This window comes from Humulus lupulus, chromosome X (genome assembly GCF_963169125.1).
Source record: "Humulus lupulus chromosome X, drHumLupu1.1, whole genome shotgun sequence".
Classification (NCBI taxonomy): domain Eukaryota; kingdom Viridiplantae; phylum Streptophyta; class Magnoliopsida; order Rosales; family Cannabaceae; genus Humulus; species Humulus lupulus.
Genome location: NC_084802.1, coordinates 249,128,416 through 249,142,211, shown reverse-complemented (window position 1 = coordinate 249,142,211; position 13,796 = coordinate 249,128,416). Strand labels below are relative to the sequence as shown.

The window sequence follows — 13,796 nt, the reverse complement described above, 5'->3', positions numbered from 1 at the left end:
TATTAGATAATGTAAAATCTTAAAATTTATGTGAAGAATATACAATTTAGAGAAAGAAATTGAGAATATTAATGGGAGAGACAATTGAGTCTAATAATTACAAAATGATATATTAAGGGGTATATATAATAATTAACAGGTGCTCCTTTTCAACGTTATTTCTTTTGAAGATGGTTTCTCGTAAACTGTAAATATTTTATATTTACAAATAATAATTTTAATTATGAATAAAATTAATTATAAATTTATACGGTGGGCAATCAGTATTTCATTAACTCCAAAGCACACGCTCGCACGAGACTTTTACATCTCCTGGGCTAACCAATCACAAACAGACACGTGAAATCATTCTTTCTACGACCGCGCATTCATAAATCTCACGCATTAATCGGTCCGTATCTGTAATCAATGCAACACTTTCCAGTTTACCTTCTATAGATCTCCGCCGACACCAGCTACTCGCAAATCGCCAATACACCCCAACTTTCCTTTTTTTTTTTCCCTATTTTATTATTATTATTATTAAATATTAAATTCCCAGAGTAAAAATATGAGAGAAATAAAAAATATATTAATAAATAAATATTTGCCTCCAAGATTCCAGTTCATGCGAGGTAAACGATGGCGTCGATCGCACTCCATTCCCCAGAAAGCCAAAAGAAAACCGTATATTTTTTCTCAATTATAAACAAACGACAATTTGTACCATAGATAAGACACTCTCACGATCCACACACACACACACACACATATATATATATTAGTGCCTGTTTATAGTCTGGTATGGTTTGTACTCTTCTCCTTCTCCTGGGCCTGACTCCTGTATTTGTTCCGGCCTATAGCTCCTAGATCTCTCCTTCAAACTGTGTATTAGTCAATTGGATCAATCTACAAATGCTTCTCTGATTTTGACTTTTTTTTTAGTGTTTCATTCTATTGATCGATTGAGAAATGGACGGCGGCGATGGAACTGTGAGATTGGAGGCCTTGAATTTGCGGTCGGATAGGGTCGGGTTTGATTCCAGTCCCGATGTATCCGTTTCTTCTCCGGTGACGAGGCAGAAAGCCGCCGCCGCCAAACAGTTTATAGAGAATCACTACAAGAATTATCTTCAGGGACTGCAAGAGCGCAAAGAGAGGTATGGGATATTGTTGTTCTCAGTTCAATTTTGTTAGAATAGAACGTGATTAATTGGCTAAGATTGTAAATGGTTAGTAAGTCAATCTTCAATCCAGATGGGTTTCTATAATTTGTGATAATTTTGGGGTTTGTTTTTCAGACGTCGAACGCTTCAGAGAAAAGCGCAGGAGTCTCAAATATCGACTGAGGAACAGGAACAGATGTTGAGGAATTTGGAGCTTAGAGAGACTGAATATATGAGGCTTCAACGGCGAAAAATTGGAATCGATGACTTTGAGCAGTTGACTGTAATTGGAAAAGGTGCATTTGGGGAGGTATAGAAAACATTAACACGAAGAATGTGCTCAAATATGTGTATATGGTATTGAGTTTGTGAAGTCCATCAAGTATCTCTTGTCTTAAATTTGGATGATTAGTTTGGAGGGTGTAGTAGCGGAATAAGTTTGAATTGGTGACAGAGATTAGTGGGTGTAGAATTATATTAAATTCATTGGTAGATTTAATTTATTCATTATTCTTTTTGGTTGTAGGTGAGATTGTGTCGTGCTAAAGATACAGGGGAGATTTTTGCCATGAAGAAACTGAAGAAATCAGATATGCTTAGCCGTGGCCAGGTGACAATTTCATTATCAAGTCTGTGAAGGAGATTCCACTTGGCTATGAATGGGAACACATTTTAATGTGTCCTTATAATATAAGCAATTTCTTGAATAGTTTCAAGTGCTAATTTCTGGATTAGCATTTAGCAATTAAAGTAATTGTAATTTATATCTTGTTTGGTCGTAAATATTACACGGGAAAGTCTTGTTTTCTATGTGCATAATTACTTTCTAAAGAAATTGTAGGGATAAAAATTAACATTTGTATAGTGGATGTTATCATTCAACTTACCTATTCATGATTTTGCACGATAAATTATTTATTGACTTCCAACTTTATTTCCTTCAATAATTTAGGTTGAGCATGTCCGGTCTGAGAGGAACTTACTCGCTGAGGTTGATAGTCGGTGCATTGTTAAGCTTTTTTATTCATTTCAAGATTCTGATTTCTTATACCTTATTATGGAGTATTTACCTGGTGGAGATATTATGACATTACTGATGAGAGAAGATGTTCTTTCCGAAGATGTTGCTCGTTTTTATATTGCAGAGAGTGTCCTAGCCATTCATTCGATCCATCAACACAATTATATTCATAGGTACGACATTTGTGTGCTCTTTTATTAATGATTTAATACCAAGTAGTTTGACTTGTATATAAGTTCTTGGTGACCTAAAAGTTTAATTCAGGTCACAGCCTCCCTAACTTCCTTGACCACATAGTTTACATAATTTTCCTTGCTTGTGAGTGCTAGATAGCGTATGTTCTTATATAAGAAAAGGTAAGAAAATATTATTACTCTACTTATGGTCAGAGCATGGGGGCTTAATTTTTTGTTTACTTTTTTCAGCCTAAAGCAGATGTTGTTCCCAACTACAAACAATATGCTTATGTGCACTCTTCTAATATTACAGGGACATAAAGCCAGATAACCTGATACTGGACAGAAATGGACATTTGAAACTTTCAGATTTTGGCTTGTGTAAACCTCTCGATGATAAGTATTCAACATTGCTATTGGAAAATGAGGACTTAACCACTGGGGAAACCATTTCTGCAAATGTAGGACAATCTGCCTGTGATAGACCCCCTTGGATGATGCCCAAAGAACAACTACTACAGTGGAAACGCAATCGCCGTGCATTGGTCTATCTTTAGGAATTTGTTTATGTTTTTTTTTTTAATTTTAGTATTTTTATATATATAAATATTTTGTTGGGATGCAAACAAAATACATTTTTGGACTATTTACTTACCTGCTGTGCTATACTGCAGGCTTATTCAACTGTGGGCACTCTTGACTATATGGCTCCTGAAGTGCTGCTTAAGAAAGGGTACGGAATGGAATGTGATTGGTGGTCACTTGGGGCAATTATGTACGAAATGCTTATCGGCTATCCTCCCTTCTGCTCTGATGATCCAAGGATCACATGCCGCAAGGTATTATATAGACATATGATGTTAGCCATATCACAATCATCCTTCACATTTTTTTTTAAATTGTGCTATCTATCTCTTTTCTATAGATAATCAATTGGAGAACATGCCTGAAATTCCCTGATGAACCGAAAATATCAAATGAGGCTAAAGATTTGATATGTCACTTGTTATGCAATGTTGAAACAAGGTTGGGTAGCCGAGGAGTGGAAGAACTAAAGGTAACGGCATTTGGTGAAACAGCTTTGTTATTTGGGTAGAACAATAAAGAGTTTTTTTATATTATCCAGTCGTAGGTCATTTTTCACATTTTGTAATTGGTATATTTTGGTTGATGTTTTCTCAGGCCCATCCATGGTTAAGATGCATTCAATGGGACAAGCTATATGAAATGGAAGCTGCGTTTCAACCTACAGTCATTGGTGACTTGGACACACAGAATTTCGAGAAGTTTCCTGAAGTGAGTAACTCAAACATCAATTCGTACATTTTTGGGGTTAATTGGCTATGCAAAAAGAAGCAAGTGCTTTCTTATTTTTAATTAACATAAACAAAGCCTTGGCCGTAATTGTGAAAACTCAAATTTTGTTTCATTCAAACTAATCCTTTCAAGTATCAAAACCAGTGTTGAAGTTGTTGTCTTTTAATTTTGTAGGTAGAGGGTCAGCCATCCACAATTCCAACAGTGGGACCTTGGCGAAAGGTAACATATTGTGGTTTCTTTAGTTATGGAGTTTTTATAACAGAATCTTGCCTGGGAATATTTTTATTCTGTTTATATTATGCTCTCCTAAGGTAACAGAATTGGAACGAAAGATGGGTATAAAGATCTTTAATGTTCTAGATGTTGGCATATAAAGATAACTTGGTTAATTTGTGCTCTTGTATGATGTTGCAGATGTTGACATCCAAAGATACCAATTTCATTGGATATACTTTTAAAAAATCAGATGTCCTTAAATCCCTTGAAAATTCAGGTATGATCTTTCAGTTGAAATTTAACAAAAGTCTGTTGGTGGCATTAGAGCATCTCTAATGGAGTACTATAATAATGGTGTATTACTATATTTTGGCACATTTTTAAAAAATATAACTTCAATGGTGTTGCAAAAGTTGTGCCAAATTTGGCACACAATAAATTTTTCTTTTTTTTATTTATTCTTTTGCCACTAATTAATAAATTTCACCTTTTTTATTTACCCTTTTGCCACTAATTAATATCATTTGTTAATTATCAGTTTTTTAATTTTTATTTATTTATTTAAATAATTTGTTTTTATACATTTTCAATAAAAGTTACATGACTGTTGACTTTTTGACTTTTTGAGTAAGTTTGCATCTTGTGCATTAGAGAACAATTGCAAAAATTGGTCCCAATATAGCATTAGCTTATTTTTTTGGACTAAATTTGGCACAAAATTTGCATCATCCATTAGAGATGGTCTTACTTTCTATAGTAGTGTATCATAACAAGGAAAGACAAAATAAGCACATACTCCACAGAGGAATATAAGTGCTACAAATAGAAATCCAAGGCAACTTCTTTCTGATTTTGGTTAATCGAGGTGTTGATTGATATTCACCAACAAAAATAATAATTGATACTATTTTCCCTATCACATTGGGTGCTTGATGAGTGCACTGCGTTATTTTGGCTTAACATGAGAAGGTTGGTTGTTGGCTTAAGTTTCATCCTCCTGTTTAGTTATGGCATATACTTGCTTGACTGGTCATTTCCCTTACACTACTTAGCATCTCTTTAGGAAGAAAAGACAACAGCAAATAGGAAAAAAGAAACTTTAAAAACCTCCTAATAGGAAGTTTGCGGCAAAAATTAGTAAGTAGTTTAAAATGTTGCACTTAAGTCATTAAGTAGTCTAAAAAGTTGTACTTAAGTCACTAAGTAGTTTTTTTGGTAACAAAAGTTGGTAAGTAGTTTGAAAAGTTGCACTTTAGTCCATAAGTAGTTTTGCAATTTTGGGTTGCAAAAGCCACATTTTATACAAATTTTGTCTCAATTTTAATTAATTAATAAAAACCTAAAAATATTTTTTTTAGCATTTAAATTATTTTGATCAGTTTTGAAAATAAAAAGTAATTTAAAAGTTCTAATATGAAAAATTTATTTAATTTTAATTAAACTAAGTTTTAATTCAATTTAAGTTGTATAATTTTCTAAAACTTAGTTTGAGTAAAATTAAATAGTTTTCATGTTAGAAAATTTAAATTATTTTTTATTTTTAAAAACAAATTTCAAATAATTTTTCAAAATTAGAAATATTTTGTTTTAGATTTTTATTAATTAATTAAACAAAATTGGTGTAAAATATGATTTTTGCAACAAAAAAAAAAGCCTATTTAGGGACTTAATTGCAAGTGCAACATTGCAAATTACTTGCTGGGTTTTGCTGCCAAAAAAACTACTTAGTGACTTAAGTGTAGCCTTTTACACTGCTTATTGATTTTTACAGCAGAAAAACTTTTAGCAATTTATGTACAATCTTTTAGACTATCTACTGATTTTTGCCGTAAATTTCCCAAAAAAAAATTCTGATCAAGGGTGCAAATGACATGTACTATGAAATTTTACAGTAATTGCCACCTTGGAGGTTCTATCATGAATGTAATGAATGGGTTCTTAAATGTTTTTCTACCGGAAGAAATAATGGTTTATATGCAGCTGATATTTCATTTATAAATAGGAACATTTACATGACGTCTAGTGACACATTATTATGTTGGACTGATAATTCTGGTGTGAATTGCAGGTACCGACATGAGATCAAATGGGTCTAAAAAATCTCCTTCTCTGATATCCTTGTTAGGTACGTGATAAGCCAACAATTCGGTACACCTATGCTAGAAGACCTAGGATTGAATGAGATGAGTTAATTATGGAAGTTTATTATTTATTTCTACCTTTAATTTTATTTTGAATAATTTGTTTTTGTTTTGAGTGTCAGCTTTATTTGGAAAGTTTAGGGAATTAAATAGAGAGGAGAATGTTAGGTTTGAGTAGGCTTTTGAATTGTAATTGAGCAGTAGCTCTTGGAGAGAAACCACGTCTCTCGAATATCCTGGGCAATTTCCTATTTTCAATAAAATCTCTCTATTTTCCTCAATATTTCTCTGTGTATTTTTTTCTGGTTTGATTTGATACACTGTTGGTGTGTATCAATTGGTATTAGAGCAACGACCTAGGACCTATAGTTAATTGTTCAGAGACAAGGATGGAGGTTGTGGAGGCGGCTGTGTCCACGGTTTAGGCTGAATTGGTGACCATGAGAGAAGGGATGCAGAAAATACCTGTTTTAGAACAAGGAATGGCAGAGATCATGACTCGCCTGGATCAAGTGTTGAAGAACCAGGCTGAACACCGATCGACACCAATGTTGGAAGGACCAGTCGATAACTCTAGGGAAGGCGGTTGTCAGCAGCGATGGGGGGCGCCTGATGAATTCGGGAGGGCCAATTGAGAAAGGAGGCAGCATTACTGATTATGGGGATGGGTATCGTGCAAATACTCCTGCTCCAAGATGGGATATTAGACCAAGACGGATTGAACTCTCTACCTTTGACAGAGACAACCCAGACGGATGGATTCTCAAGGCTAAAAGATATTTCTCCATACACCGATTGACTGATGTTGAAAGTTCGACTACTACAGTGATGAGTCTTGAAGGAGAGGCGCTGGCCTGGTTTCAATGGGAGCATCGTAGGAGACCTTTCACTGAATGGAACGATTTGAAGAAGCAAATGATCAGGAGGTTTCGACTACTTCCAGCAGGCTCTATGTATCGTGAATTTTTGGCCCTTAAACAAGATGGAAACGTGCGTGACTATCGTAAAAGATTTGAGCTTTTATCGTCGTCCTTGGAAGGGATTTCAGAACAAGTGTTGGAGTTGACTTTCATGAATGGGCTGCAAACGGACATAGGGCATGAGGTAACGATCCAAGGGCCCATTGGGTTTGAGCAAGCCATGGAGTTGGCACAAAAGATTGAAACAAAAAATTTAGCCTAGAAACCTAAGTTCTCACGTAGTATGGGACCTGGGCCGCCTAATTATTCCCAGCAAAGGATTTCTCCCTCTCGTGCGATTACTTCCAGGGAAGAAGGAGGCTATCGGCGTTTAATTGAGGCTGAACTCCAGCAAAAACGTTTTAAGGGGCAATGTTACAGATGTGACGAGAAATATTCTCCAGGTTACTGCTGCCAGAAAAGGGAATTACAAATAATTTTATTGCAAGATTTTGCACAAGAAGAGGAGGAAGAGTATGAAGAAAGGGCTGAAGAAAACGAAGAAGTGCACGGATCTGAGGGGCTTGAACCAGGTCGTGGAAGTGACTTTAAATTCAGTGGTTGGACTTACGGATTTGAAAACCTTGAAATTAGCAGGGCTTGTAGGGACACAACCAGTTGTGGTATTAATTGATAGCGGAACAACTCATAATTTCATCTCTAATGTCTTAATTCAGACCTTGAAGCTGCTTGTTACTAGAACGACACCATATGGGGTGGTGCTGGGAACTGGTCAATCCACCAAAACTCAGGGAATATGTAGAGGAGTGGCGCTTACACTGCAAGGGGTCGAGATCAGGGAAGATTTTATTCCGCTGGACTTGGGGAGTACTGACATAATCTTGGGCATTCAATGGCTGGAGACTCTGGGGTGACACATATAAATTGGAAGACACATTCTTTGAAATTACTGTGGGGAACATGGTTGTGAGTTTGCAAGGAGACCTGGTTTTACACAAGACCTTAGTTTCATTAAAGGCTATGACGAGGGCGATAAAACATGAGGGTGAAGGAATTATTATAGAACTTGGGGCTGCCTCACTTACAGGGAGTGGTAATATGGAAGAAATTCCACCAGAAATAGCGTCAGAATTGCAGGCTGCCAAGGCTGTCTTCGAGTTGCCCATGGAACTACCACCACTACGGGGCAGAGAGCATTCAATTGTCTTGTGTGAGGGCTTTTCTCCAATAAGTGTTCGACCGTACCGTTACCCTCAAGTCCAGAAAGATGCAATAGAACAGTTGGTTAAAGAGATGTTGATTGCTGGAATCATACAACCTAGTGTAAGTCCGTTTTCTAGTCCGGTGTTGTTAGTATGCAAAAAAGATGGGAGTTGGAGGTTTTGTGTGGATTATCATGCCTTAAATCGAGAGACAATATCCGACAAGTTCCCGATTCTCGTTATTGATGAACTTTTGGATGAACTCCATGGAGCTACTATCTTCTCGAAGCTTGACTTAAAATCAGGATATCACCAAATCCGGGTGAATCCTTCCGATGTGCCCAAGACGGCTTTTCGGACCCATGATGGACATTATGAGTTTCTGGTCATGCTTTGGTCTTACAAACGCTCCGGCTACTTTTCAGTCCTTGATGAATGAGGTATTTCGTTCCCATCTCCGTCAGTTTGTTTTAGTATTTTTCGATGACATTTTGGTGTATAGTCGCAGCTTGAGCGATCATGTTCAGCACCTTGCCATCGTACTTCAGCTCCTTTCCAAGCATAAGCTCTACGCTAATCTCAGAAAATGTTCTTTTGCTCGGCAAAAATTGGATTACTTGGGGCACATCATTTTGGGTGAAGGAGTAGCAGTGGATCAATCCAAGGTTCAAGCCATGTTACAGTGGCCCAAACCTAAGAATATCAGAGAGTTACGAGGCTTTTTGGGCTTAACGGGTTATTACCGCAAGTTCGTTAAGGGGTATAGTGAGATAGCTTGGCCTTTAACGGAGGAATTGAAGAAGGATAAGTTTGGGTGGAACGAGGCCGCAACTACTGCATTTGAAGCTCTCAAGCGAGCAATGACCACGGTGCCCGTTTTGGCATTACCTGACTTTGACCAACCATTCGTAGTGGAAACTGATGCGTCGGGATATGGAGTAGGGGCTGTTTTAATGCAAAACCAGCGACCTGTGGCTTATTACAACCATGTGCTGGGACAACAAGCAAGGTTGAAGCCTATTTACGAGGAGTTGATAGCTATTGTGTTCGCCATCCAAAAATGGCGGCCATACTTGCTGGGAAGGCAGTTTGTAGTGCGAACAGATCAGCAAAGTTTAAAGTTCCTACTCGAGCAGTGTATTGTTGCTCCGGAATACCAACAGTGGATGGTCAAGCTCATGGGGTACAATTTTGAGATTCAGTACAAGCCAGGGGCAGGGAACAGAGTTGCCGATGCGTTATCACGAGTTGCACAGCCCGCTGAATTTACAAATCTGCTTGTTTCTCAAGGCATTGACTGGGACGCAGTGCAACAAGAAGTGCAGCAAGACCCGTTCCTAACAAGAATAATCGCTGACCTACAGCAAGGGAGGCCGAGAGCTACTGGTTTTTCTTTGGAGCATGGAAAATTATTGAACAAGGGGCGTTTGATGCTGTCCAAAGATAGCATATTAATTCCCACTATTTTGCCAGAGTACCACAACTCTCATTTAGGTGGACATTCAGGTGAGACTAAAACTTTTAAATGGATTGCTTTCGATTTTTATTGGGTGGGAATGAGGAAAGTGGTAGTTGATTGGGTTCGGGAATGTGAAGTACGTCTCCTGCGGGTTTGTTGCAACCTATCGCATTACCTTCGCTGGTTTGGGAAGAATTGACCATGGATTTTATAGAAGGGCTGTCCTGTTTGCTCGTAATGGATACTATTATGGTGGTGGTGGATAGATTGAGTAAATATGCTCATTTCATAGTGCTGAAACATCCTTTTACTACTCGTATTGTTGCTGAAGTGTTTTTAAAAGAGGTGGTCCGACTCCACGGTATTCCCAACTCCATAATTTTAGATAGGGACAAGATTTTCATGAGCCATTTTTGGCAAGAGCTATTTAAATTGCAAGGTACCGAACTTCGGCATAGCATTGTATATCATCCCCAAACTGATGGGCAAACCGAGATTGTGAATCGTTGTTTGGAGACTTACTTGCGTTGTTATGTATCGGATCATCCACGAGCTTGGATGCGATGGTTAGCTTGGGCGGAGTATTGGTATAATACCTCTTTTCTTTTCACACATCTTCCAAGCATAATCCATTCAAGATACTAAATGGGCGTGACCCTCCTGCGCTTCTACGTTACCAAAGGGGTGCTACTCTGGTCTCTTCGGTGGATGAGATGTTAGAAGAGCGAGATGCGCAATTAGATGACCTCAAAATGCACTTGCTTCGAGCTCAACAAAAAATGAAGGATTCAGCGGATAAAAAAAGGCGGGATGAACAGTTTGTAGTTGGTGAGAAGGTGTTTGTGAAGCTCAAACCTTATCAGCTGAAGTCTCTGACTGCCCGACGTAATGAGAAACTATCCCCTCGTTTTTATGGACCGTTCGAAGTCCTTGCACAAATCAGGGCCGTTGCCTATAAGCTTGCATTACCAGCAACTTCCTCGATGCATCCTGTGTTCCATGTTTCTCAGTTGCGTTGTGCTCACGGGGTGACTCATTCTTCCCCATTGCTGCCACCACAGCTCAGCCCTGACTTGGAGATGATTGTTGAGCCAGCGGAAGATTTAGGGGTGCGTAATACGAAATCAGATGGCAGGGGTGAAGTGGAGGTCTTGATACAATGGAAGGACCTGCCATTGTTTGAAGCTACTTGGGAAAACTACAACACTCTGAAGCAGCAGTTTCCCGAGTTCCACCTTGAGGACAAGGTGAAAGTTTGGGCGGCGGGTAATGATAAGCCACCAATTCGGTACACCTATGCTAGAAGACCTAGGATTGAATGAGATGAGTTAATTATGGAAGTTTATTATTTATTTCTGCCTTTAGTTTTATTTTGAATAATTTGTTTCTGTTTTGAGTAGTTTCTGTTTTGAGTAGCAGCTTTATTTGGAAAGTTTAGGGAATTAAATAAAGAGGAGAATGTTAGGTTTGAGTAAGCTTTTGAATTGTAACTGAGAAGTAGTTCTTGGAGAGAAACTAGGTCTCTCGAATATCCTGGGCAATTTCGTATTTTCAATAAAATCTCTCTATTTCCCTCAATATTTGTGTATTTTTTTCTGGTTTGATTCGATACACTGCTGGTGTGTATCAGTACAACTGAGCATCATTGATATTGTATTGTACCTACAACTACTTAAGATGAGCCATGATCTTCAAAGAGATCTTAGCAGGCCAATAAATTCCCAAGAAGGGTGGTCATGATTTTAATTTTAACCCTGAAACTAGGATTAGCAACAATTGTACGAAGACGTTAGTTTTAATCTAGAAAAAGAATCCAATTCATAGAATTCTGAATTCCCCTCTACATTTCAAATAAGAATAGGATGATATGATTCTCATGTTCATAATTGATTGATTGGTGAGATTAAGTTCAAGAATACCTGATGATCACAACAACATAAGAATAATTGAAGTACTTTTTCATAGACATGTATATAAAATTTTTTTTTGATCAAAACCTTAGGCTTGCATTAATTAGAGAAGTACAAGCACAAAGACATAAATATAATCATTAGATATTGGGATATTTATTTCTTAATTTTTTAATTAATTTATGAGAAATTTGAGCTAGTTTATGAAAGATTTGTTATTTAGTTTCCTAGTTGGTTACGCTTCGTCATCTATAATATAATGAGTCTGTTTTCTAATAGAAACTTGTAATAGTGGGCCTGTAATTTTGTTTTATGCGTTGTGCTGTTACAGGTCAGATGAACTTGCAAGAAACAGAGATATCGGAGGGTAAGCAAAAGCAGGAAACGTAAGCATTTATGTTGGAATTGGTAATTCTATTTTTTTTTGTTGCACATATTCAGACAGAAACGAATATAAAAGATGAACGACAAGGTTGCTGGCTAAAGGCGTTAATAAAAGAAGAGAGGTCATTTGGCCAAAAGAGTTGACACAATCTTGGAAGGGTCTCTTTGTTTCTTGATTGACTCTATTATGTGATCAAGGATAAACGTAATGTGATAAAAAATAGATTCAGGATGAACCATTATTATGTGTCTGACCCTATCTCCATATAATCTGCTCAAAGAACCATATAAGTTATTTTTTCGGGTACTGTTTTTCTCTGTATATCCAACGATTAAGTCAGGACCAAATTATGCAGTTTTGTTGCTAATATTTTTCTGTTTTATATTCATTTGGAAAAAGGGGTTGGAAATCGCAAGTTTTGTTGTTAAACTTGTCTTTGTAGTAGTGCACCTTTTCAACACTTTTTACCTTAGAAGTTCATTGCATTAATTTGCAACTTGCTTCTCTACGCATGTTTGTAAGGTTGTATTAATAATGTTTTGGGATATTCTACAGTGAACCCCTGAGAAATGGTCTACTATTTCACCTAAATAAGAGGGAACAAAGTATAGGAGGGAAAAGTAAAAAGAAAAAAAAATAGTGTTTCGTAGGAAAGAAAAGGGGAGATAATAATATTGAGTAGGCCCAAAAAAAAAAAAAAAATTTCTCCTTGAAGAAATTATTTTATAAAAATACTTAAGTGAGAAATTACTAAATTATTTTAGGGATATTGGCAGGAAAATTACTAACTTTTGTAAGCGTGATAAATAAATACCGAATTTTTTTCTTTTTTTCTTTTTTGGGGTGAAACTACCTAAGCTCACTAAAGTAGTGCTCTGTTATTACCCATTGTCTAATGACATTTAAGTTACATAAAAAAGAAAAACTAAGTATTTATCTGCCTCTTGCAAAAGTTTGGGTAGTTTTGTTACTAATATTGCTTTATATATAAATATGTACTTTATTTTTACAAAAATAGAGATTGAATATTATAAATAAGAGTTATATCCACACTTTAAAATATTATAAAGACACTATTTCTATAAAATATTTTTTAGTATATATTTAGCATTAAGTAAAATAACTAAAGTATACCACTTTAATTCTATTAATTAAATTTTAGGATTACTGAGTATACTCCAATTCTAATTAAATTAAAATTCTATTTTTTCCTGTTAAATTGATTATCTATAATCTTTAAGGATTTATTTTTATAACCTAAAATTTTATAATTGTGGTAAAAGTATAGATGCACAAGTGTACATAGTCAAGTCTTGTGTCTATTATTCCTAACTTTTTCAGTATTAAAATTAACACATTTACTCACAATTGGTGATCAAACAATAACAATAACAAGTTATAAACAATAAAATGATTTGAATGAACAAAACAAATTGTATTTAACATCCTTAACAAAGCATAAAAAATCACACATTAAAATTCATCAACAATTCTAGCTACTAAGAGTTTAGCTCACAACTACAATCTGAAATATACAAAGAAAAAGTTAAAATGCTTAGAGAAAAGAGTAAAGAAAAATAAGCCAAATTAGTGTCCCAAGTGGTCTTCTTGTTCTTCCTCCTTGTGCTCCTTCCTTTTACTTGCAATTTCCTTCTTTTTCTTCTTTCTTTTCTTTTTCTACATCTCTTGGGTCTCTCTCCCATGGCTGCTGAATAGAATGGGTGAGAGTATATAACGGTGACTAATTTTTTTTAAGCTAGGGTTCTAATTAGGGAAACTCTACTTTTCTCTCCTTCCTCCACATGCCACCTTCTTTATTCTTTTGAGACCACTTTGAATTAATTTCAACTGGCTTTATTTTTCCAATAACTACAAAATAAATCATAAAAAGCTCATTAAAT

At 36.2% G+C, this 13,796-nt stretch overlaps 1 protein-coding gene across 4 annotated transcripts; it reads left to right on the top strand.

Moving 5' to 3' along the window:
- Positions 1 to 521: 521 nt before the first annotated feature.
- Positions 522 to 12,310, top strand: LOC133803360 (uncharacterized). Of its 4 annotated transcripts, none has more exons than XM_062241368.1 (13): positions 522 to 666; positions 925 to 1,139; positions 1,281 to 1,455; positions 1,672 to 1,755; positions 2,098 to 2,339; positions 2,656 to 2,887; positions 3,017 to 3,181; positions 3,268 to 3,399; positions 3,525 to 3,638; positions 3,834 to 3,881; positions 4,077 to 4,155; positions 5,947 to 6,003; positions 11,842 to 12,310. In XM_062241368.1, the coding sequence occupies exons 2-13, from the start codon at positions 952 to 954 to the stop codon at positions 11,898 to 11,900; spliced, it is 1,575 nt and encodes a 524-aa protein (XP_062097352.1). In that variant the 5' UTR covers positions 522 to 666; positions 925 to 951; the 3' UTR covers positions 11,901 to 12,310. The 4 variants fall into 4 exon arrangements, with proteins under 4 accessions (XP_062097352.1, XP_062097355.1, XP_062097353.1 ...); XM_062241371.1 differs by having other exon boundaries at positions 597 to 614; XM_062241370.1 differs by having other exon boundaries at positions 641 to 781.
- Positions 12,311 to 13,796: the final 1,486 nt, after the last annotated feature.

What these genes read in the sequence shown, in the direction of transcription:
- LOC133803360 (XM_062241368.1), top strand. Translation starts at nt 952, where the DNA reads ATGGACGGCGGCGATGGAACTGTGAGATTGGAGGCCTTGAATTTGCGG. An exon ending in CTGCAAGAGCGCAAAGAGAG is followed by an intron (nt 1,140 to 1,280) that starts GTATGGGATATT and finishes TTTGTTTTTCAG; the next exon opens with ACGTCGAACGCTTCAGAGAA. An exon ending in TAAATCCCTTGAAAATTCAG is followed by an intron (nt 4,156 to 5,946) that starts GTATGATCTTTC and finishes TGTGAATTGCAG; the next exon opens with GTACCGACATGAGATCAAAT.